This window comes from Monoraphidium neglectum, assembly GCF_000611645.1.
Source record: "Monoraphidium neglectum strain SAG 48.87 unplaced genomic scaffold scaffold00408, whole genome shotgun sequence".
NCBI classification, from domain to species: Eukaryota; Viridiplantae; Chlorophyta; class Chlorophyceae; order Sphaeropleales; family Selenastraceae; genus Monoraphidium; species Monoraphidium neglectum.
Window position 1 is genome coordinate 20431 of NW_014013220.1, and position 8565 is coordinate 28995.

Genomic DNA, 8565 nt, shown 5'->3' on the forward strand with positions numbered 1-8565 from the left:
CGCGTGGCCGTGGCCGCGGCCGTGCCCGCGGTAAGAAGCCGCGCCCGCCTGCAGCGGAGCCACAGCCCGTCGCGGATGAGGCAGCCGCGTCCGCGCAGCAGCTGGCCGGTCTCAGCTTACAGGAGGCTGTGACGCGCGGCCGCGGCCGCGGCCGCGCCGCAGGACGCAAGGGCCGCGGCGGCGCCGACGGCGCCGCCGCTGGGGCCGCCGGTGGAGCCGCCGCTGGCCAAGCCAATGGCAATGCCGAGCCCGCAGGCGCGTCAGCTGCGGCGTCGCAGGCGGTGTCACACCTGTGGATGCCCCAGCGGCCCAAAGCCCCAGGGTCTGGCGGCGCCAAGGTCACTCTTCTTAGAAGAGAGCAGCCACTAGCGGCCCCGCAGCAGGCGGGCGCGAGCGGCAGCAGCGAGGGGCACCTGGCGGCTGCCAGGACAGCAGGTGCTCCTGCGGCGGCAGCGGGAGCGGCGTCGCCAACTGACGGCACCGCCACAGCGGGCGGCAGTGGCCGCGGCAGCGCTGCGCCGACTGGGGAAGCCGAGCAGCCGCAGCAACGGCAGCAGCACGACCAGCAGCAGCAGCAGCAGCAGGGCAGCGAGAGGCCACGCAAGCCCAAGCCTCGCAAGCCCAAGAAGTCAGCAGCAGCGGCGGCGGCGGCGGCGGCAGCAGACGGCGCCGAGGCCGGCAGCAGCGGTGGAGCGGGGCCGCCTGCGGAGCGTGCTGGCGGAGGGGAGGGCGGCGGCGGCGACGGTGGGGGCAGGGGCAGCGGTTCCGGTGGTGGTGGCGCAAGGGCCGAACATGTTGACCCCGCAGCAGGGCCTGCCGCGGCCCTTGAGCCGCGCTCTCGCAAAGCCAAAGCCCGGGCGCGCGCTGCCGCCGCCCGCCGCAGCGGCGCGGCCGAGGCAGCGGGCGCGGGCGCCGCGGACGCAGGCGCCGCGGACGCGGGCGCAAGCGAGCCGGCTCTGCCGCCAGCGGCGGCTCTGGCGGCGGCAGCTGCTCCCATCGCCGCCAGGCCCGCTGTGGGGAACGGTGTGGAAGCCGGTGCGGTGCGGCGCGGGCGCGGGCGCCGGCCAGGGCGCGGACGGGGCCGGGGCCGCGCTGCGGGGGCGGATGCAGTCGCCGCTGAGGTTCAGCCGGTGGCGGCAGCCCCGCCAGTCGCAGCACGGCCATCGCCAGTGGCAGCGGCAGGGGCTGCGGCTGGTGGGGACGCTGCAGCAAGCGGCGGCGACGAGGTAGCAGGCGGTTCGCCAGGGGGTGGCGGTCGACGGGGCCGCGGCAGGGGCAGGGGTAGGGGCAGAGGCCGCGGCAGAGGCAGGGGCAGGGGCGACGGCGGCGACGGCGCGGCTGTCGAGGCCACTGCAGGGGGATGACACAGCACCAGCACCTCACTTTCACTGATCGCATGTGGTCATGCGAAGTGGCGCGGTCTGAGCCTGGCAATTCATGTTGGACCCTGTACCCCAACCGTTGTGATATCTGCACGGTGCTGCTGCTGTCTACCGCTCATTCAGGGGCGCCTCCCACCATCTCTTAGTCCTGTAATCAACCGCGCACACATGAACAGAAGCAGTATCCATGTTCGAAATCAACGTGCTGTCTTCGTGCATGCAAGTGCTCTGGCTTCGTGTCCGTCTTTTGTGCTGCCTCTTGTCCTCGCACTGTGTTCGATCAGCGTTTTCAGCATCGCCGCCGCCGCTGATTTCAGCGAGCCATAGACCGTTTCAACCGCCCACGGCATGCTATCAAAGTAGAAACTTGTTTGAGACCGATCAGCTGAACCGCATTGCGAGCCGCCCGGACACGGTTGGGTGACCTCCGTACCAAGGCTGGCCGATCGGCGGCCTGGAGAACGTCCCAGCTTTTTCGACATGCGGAATCACGATTATTAGTACGGTTTGTCTTGAGCCTGAAGGCCTCACTGTTCCTTTACGGGTGTCCGAGGATAACGACCTTGTCTTCGTCGCGCTGACCCGTTTCCGTAAGGCACCCAACTGGACCCACGCTGTGCGCTGGACAGACGCTAGATTCACCCTACTGGCTGCAGACTTCGGCACGGCCGGCCCTGCGGCAGTTGAGGTGCAGCCTCTAGACGCGCTGCGCCCTCGCAGCACGCTCGCCGGCTGCGGGTTGGCACGCCGCGGCGCGGCAGCGTGGTAGTGGTTAGCGTGCCACTGGAGATGCACAGCCACCCAGGCTCTGTCAGCTGCAGCGCGTGAACCTATGCGCCGCAGCAGCTGCGCCGGGGTTGTGGCAGCCGCGGGCAGTCGCCGTATGCAGCAGCTGCAGCACCGCCCCCCTGTCAGCAGCGTCGCTTGCCTCGGGGAGAGCCCTCCAATTAAAAGACAGTTCCCTGACAGCGCAGAATCTGCCAATGCGCCGTGCGGCACGCCGCTGCTGCGCGCGGGCCCCCGCCACGTGGCTCGCGAGCCGCCCCGGCTGCGGCTGCTGCTGCTCGCATTGCTGGCGCTGCTGTGCGTGGCGCCGCCCGCGGCGCGTGCCCAGATCTGCAGCATCACCATCCAGTACGGCGCCAGCCTGGGCGACACGGCACGGCCCGCCTCAAATAAGGCACCCACCTTCTCGGGGCTTTTTTCAATCCTCTCCCAGGATCCTCGGGTAGGCAAGCCCTGCCTAATCGCTTGCTGCAGGGGGTGGTGACGGAAAAGCACCGTGCCCTGCATTGAGCGGCCACCACCACCTGCCGGCTGTATGTGCGATAGAGGCTGCAACAAAAGGGGTCTTGCGCCAACCCAAAGCTGTCCAAGCTGCAGCAGAAAAGCAGCACCGCCCCGCCCGCACTCACCGTGCTGCTCGGCCCTGCGCCCGTGCGTGCCCGCCCCTGCCCGGCAGGTGAACGTCAGCAGCTGGGTGCTGGGGTGGCAGTTCCAGGTGGGAGAGCTGATTAGGCTGAAAAGGGATATCTACGGAGACCCAGGTGATTCGGGAATGCTGCGAGGGCAACCTGCTGGGCCGGCCTGGGATTGCTCGCGTGGCGGCGGCTCGGCCAGCTGCCCTTCCCACTGGGCCAACTCATGAGTCAAGAGAGTTCTTCCTTTGCTGGCTCCTCGATAACCCCAGACATGTGTGTGCCTCCCATCGTGAGCTCACGCCTCCAGGCATGTATGCCCGCGACTCATCATGACCCCTCCTGGTTTCCAAACCGCTCGTCATGCCTCTGTCCCTGCAGGCATCTTTGACGAAGTCCTCAGCACCGGCAACCAGCCGTCTCAGGCGCCAGTGGCGGACTCATCGGCGGACGTCCGTCGCCAACAGCGCGTTGCCGTGTTCAGTGAGCCGCGGCAGGCGGTCGGGCAGTGCTCCGCGGGACTGTGGACTGCCACAGCCAGGCGTTGTGCTTGCCTCCAGGTGTGACGACCACGCCTGCTGACCACCACTACCACCACCACCACCACAAACCACAACCCCCACCACCCACATGTATCTGGCAGGCACCACCAACATGGTGGCCGGCCCTGACGATGACGTCCAGATCAGTTTTGTCGGCCACCCGGGTCCCAAAAACGCGAGCGCCGCAGCGCCTCTGGGGATCGCTCCGCTGGATGCGCTATTCCTGAACAACCAGTTCTGCTGGGTGGGTGTGCGCGCACATGCAGGCCCGCAATTGCAGTCTGAAGTGCAGTTTGACCGTGTTGATCAGCCCGATGTGCCACCTGCCAAATTGAATGTGTCATTCACCAATTTTGCTGCTGCACTCAAGCTCAAGAGCTGGCGGCTCATCAGCACCCTGGCCTCATGCATTTGAGAGGCTGCGGAGTTGAAGGACTCTTCACACCCCACAATTGGCTCACTGAATTTGCAATGCGCACCCTCCCCACCTCTACCATGCAGCCCCTCGGCGCCACAGGCAGCGGCGATGCTGGCAGGCAGCAGCAGGCGCCTGCTGAGGTGGCCGTCCCTGCCCTCACAGACTACCCACAACAGCTCCAGGTCGGCCAGCAGACTGGTCGTCCTCCTCCCCTGCATAACCCCCACACCGGCCCCCTCCCTCCCAAACACTCAACCCTGGGGCTGGCCGCGGTGCTCGGAGACAGATAATGGGCAGCGATCGACCACTGCACGGAAGCGGCCGTTGATTGTGGTGCAGCCCGTGCCTGGCGGCTGACTGCTGGGCCTGCTTTGCTCCAGAACAAGCTCGAAAAGGGCCAACTGCTGCCGCTTCCCTCCCCATTCCCTAGGTGGAATTTCTTGCAATCGGGCTAGAGCAGCGCAAGGGTGACCTGATTGCTGATCTCTTTGCTATGTACTATAACAAGTTCTCCTTTAGGTGAGCTCGATCAGGATTGGGCGGCATGGAACCAGAGGAGCCTTATGACTCTCTGACTCCGACTCAATTTAACTCAAACTCACACCTGCTCTCGCACGCTGCGTTGTCTTGCAAGCACAGCCGGTGCGTATATGTATCACATGTCTATCGGTTGTGCTCCCATTGGTGCAGGGTGACGCTGAACGACACATCCAAGGGTGCTGTGCCCTTGGACCAGATCGTGATCTCGTACTGGTTCAACGGGCCCGAGGACATGCCGGACCAGGACGTCTCAGAGGACGCCTCGGCTGATCTTGCCATGGTGCAATTCCGCCTGACCTGTAGCGACGCGTCGCCGGCCGTGGGTGCGTGGCTGCCAGCGCCGCGTCGATGCGTGACTATGTCACACTGTTAGAGGCAAATGTTTGATAGCTTGATGGGCTCGGGGAACACACAGTATGGGTCACGTGGTTGCGAATGAGGCTCAAAAATGGTGCTCAAAACACAATCTTGCCACTTTTGCTGCTCCCAGGCTGCGTAAATCCCCCCCATAGCTGCCACGTTGGCAGACACCCAGGGATGGCTGTGTTGCATGCACGTGTGCGCGCTTGCGTCAACGCCCGCTCGCGCGACCCCTCCTCCAAACCCACGCAGCCTCTCAAATCCTGACCTTGCCTCAAGCAGCATTTTGCTCGGACGTGTCCCCGCCACCAAAACGCAGGCTGTGACAGCCTAATGTGGAACGTCACCCCCCGCCTCCCCGGCGTCTTCGGCGCCCGTTTCCGCCTCAACATGTGGGCCGCCCCCGGCGCTGGCACCCTCGTCGCGCCCGGCAACGGCCCCGAGGGCGGCAACGCCCGCGCACCGCAGCTCACAGGGTTCCAGGCGACCGTTAGCGTTGAGCCGCGGCGCTTGTTCACAAAGATGAATTCGACCAAAGATTACAGCTGGCTCGAGGCGCGACACCTGCCGGGTGCGCCGGCAGCGGGCAACGACAGTGGCGACGGCGGTAGCAGCGGGGCTGGCGGTGGCACGGCGGGGCGAGGCAGTGACGGGACGGACGCCGCTGCCGTACCGCGGGCCAACCCCCGCATGCCTGCCTTCCTGTCCGGCGCCCTCGCATGGGGCACGCCCCCTAAGGCCGCCCCGACGCCGCCTGGCGCGGCCGAGGCCGCCGTCGCGCAACAGCAGCAGCCACAGAGCGCGGGCGGAGGCGGCGGCGCGGGGGACGGGCAGCTGCCGCCCGGGTCGTACTGCCGGCCGACGCCAGCTGGCGAGGGAAGGGTCTGCGGCGTATCGATGACATACTGCTGCTTTGGGACGGCACCGCTGGCAGGAACAATCCCGCAGGACTGGCCTAAACGGCTGTTTGTGGACGACGCCGCGGCGCTAAACTCCAGCGACCTGGATGCAATGAGCGTCCTGCTGCCCGCCGATCCGACCGCCGGCACGGACAGAGGTGGCCACAGCGGCGCGCCATTGCCGCTGCCGCCGCCGCAGCAGCAGCAACAGCAGCAGGGTGGCGCAGTGGGCGGGCCGCCGCCAGGCGCGAGCGCGGCGAGCGGCGCGCCGCTCAGCGCTGGCGGCGCTGGGCCGGGCAACGGCGGCGGCGGCAGCAGCAGAGGCGGCGTCGGGCCGATGCCGACTTCTGCAGCGGTAGCCGTGGGCGCAGCGCTTCCCCTTACCGTCCTGGCCATCGCCTCTGGCGTGCTGTTCGTTCTCCGCCGGCGCCGGCGTCGCAGGCGCGACAGCCAGTATGAAAAGCAGCTGCTGCAGAAGAAGTCCAGCCGCCCTCACAGCCACGGAGATGTGGAGTGGGGCCCCTCCGGCGGCGCCGACGGCGCCGGCAGCAGCCGCCAGCCCTTCAATCTCAAATCCGACGTTCTTCCCCCGCTGCCGCCGCGCGCGCCACCCGCGGTCGGGCCGCAGATTGCTCGCACCCTCAGCAACGGCGCCAGCTGGCTGGCAAACCTCCTCGGCGTCTCCCCGACTGCCGTATCCGCCATGCCGCCCGCTCACCTGCTACCGCTCATGCACGCGGGTCCGCCGGCTGGCGCTGGCGCCATCGCCGAGGCCGCCGCGGGCCAAGGCGCTGGCGGCGCTGCGCCGACGGGGGTTTCGGCAGTTTCGGAGCGGGTCGGCGGCGCAAATGTGCCGAGCACGACTGAGGAGACCGGGCTGGAAGCTTCCAGGGCAGTCCCTGCAAAATTCCACACTCTTCCTGCCTGGTTCGGCGGCTCTGGCAGCCGCGGCAGCAGCGGCAGCAGCGCCGGCTGGCGCCGTGGCACGAAGGCCGCCACCGCGGCCTGCAGGTGCCGCGCGGGTTCGTCAGCAGCAGAGACGGCCGCGGCGGGGGCGTGCGTGCAGGACCGCGGGGCGGCGAGCTCGAGGGCGGATGATATGGTGGCAAACAGGTGGGGGCCCGGCACCGCCTGAGGCAACGACGCTGTTTCTGATGGTGGGTGCGTCGCTTGCCTACGTAGGCAAGCAGGTGAGGGTTGCTCGCACAACGTCACGCTGCTACGTATGCACCGCTGCCGCCGCTTTATGAAACATTGGATGTGCTGCGGCCAAGGCCGTGAGGGCCCTTGCCAAAGGTCCGCGTGGCAGAACCTTGTCGTGTTTGGCCGAACGAGGATTCGCCTAGGACAACAGAATCCGATGGGCTCCCCCTTACAAAACATACACAGGCCGTGGGAGACCTGGGCAGGGTGCCTCCAGGACAACGCCTTCCCCTCTGAGGCCCTCGATCCGCTCCTCATCTGCCGCCTCGTCACACGCCGCCGCGCTGCCCTCGGCCTGCCGTTCCCGGGCTCCGCACGCCGCGTGGCCGCCGCCACTGAAGAAGCCAGCGCCGTGGGCCCTACAGCGGGTGCCACAGGCGCCGTGTGCAACGGGTTAGACACGGGGAGGGGCGTCGCGCGGCGAGGCAGCAGCCGCGGCAACCCTTTTGCTGCGCGAGCCGCACAGTCGGGGTCTCTCGACGACCGCGGCAGCAGCAGCGGCAGCGGCTGCGACTCGCCAGGCTCCCCGGCAGCGACCGAGGCCTGCGGGTCAGTGCGGCAGCACGCGCACACCGTGAAGCAGCAGCACACTAGCGGCCCGCCGCTGGTGCCGCTCTGCACGCCAAAGCCGGCAGCCGCAGCGCTCGCGGCCGCGCTCGCCGTCGACCCCCACAGACTTTCGGTCTGCCTGCTCGGCGCATGCAAGGCGAGGGTGGCCGGCTTGGCCGGTGCGAGCACGGGCGGCGGTGCAGGCGGCAGCGGCGGCGGAGGCAGCGGCAGCTTTGAGAGCAGTGGGCTGCTGCGTGATGGCCACCTGTGCATTCCAGGGGAGGTGCCTGTGCCCCTGAATGTTGACTTTCTGGAGGAGCTTGAGCCGCGGCTGGGGAGGGTGATAGGGAGGGGCGGCTACGGCGTCGTGTACGAGGCGATGTGGCGCGGGCGGAAGGTGAGCGGATGGTCTGCCAGGGGGCAAGGAGCGAGAGAGGACTGATCGTTTTGCATCGTATCCGGGCTTTCTGGGCTGGTTTTGCATGCTGAAAAGCTTTGTGCTTTCCAAGGTGAAGTTAAGTTTGCACCAGGTGACGCGTGCTGCCGGCCAGATGTGCGCATGTGACCTGCCTAGTGCGGCCCACCTTCCACCTTGCCAAACAAGTCCAAGGTGAAATCCTCAATTGGCCCGGCCCGCTTCAGCAGCCGGTTGCCGAGATCGCATTGCTTCACATTACACTTCAAATCTCACCAGGATCCCATTTTCTGCCCCAGGCCGCCTGGCCTCCACAAACCCTTCAAATCCTGCGCTCATTTGCGCTCCTCCCCTTTTGTGACCTCTGCCTCGCCCTCGCCGCCCCCACCCACCAAAGGTGGCCGTCAAGCTGCTGTCAGTCGACAGTGACCAGCTGTACGAGGCCTTCATGAAGGAGGTCGCCCTCTGCGCCTGCTTCAGGCAAGAGCCTTGCGCGTGCATATTCTGGTATCCCATGCTCTGTAGGCTCGAGTGATTCAAAAGCCCACCCAGGTGTACCTCCGGAATCAGCCCCTTGAATCTGCGCTTGACCCTTTCCTCCCTCCCCCCAAAACCACATAAACCGAATCCAAAAACCTCCAGGAACTCCCCCCACGTGGTGAAGCTGCTGGGCGCCTGCCTGGAGGACAAGGCGCGCCTGGCCCTCATCATGGAGCTGTGTGACGGGGGCAACCTGGCGCAGCGCATCTACTTGTCCTCGAAGCGCCGCCTGGACCACCTGGAGGTGCGCGTGCGCATGCGCGCGCGCCTGCTCGTGCGTGCGTGTATGTGTTTGTGTT

General features: G+C 67.0%; 1 protein-coding gene across 1 annotated transcript; it reads left to right on the forward strand.

The window, feature by feature from the left end:
• Positions 1-4253: 4253 nt before the first annotated feature.
• Positions 4254-6694, forward strand: MNEG_3297 (hypothetical protein; the record flags this gene model as incomplete). The annotated part of the gene is made up of 3 exons (XM_014048229.1): positions 4254-4279; positions 4451-4623; positions 4980-6694. The coding sequence occupies 3 exons, from the start codon at positions 4254-4256 to the stop codon at positions 6692-6694; spliced, it is 1914 nt and encodes a 637-aa protein (XP_013903683.1).
• Between the last annotated feature and the right edge of the window lie 1871 nt (positions 6695-8565).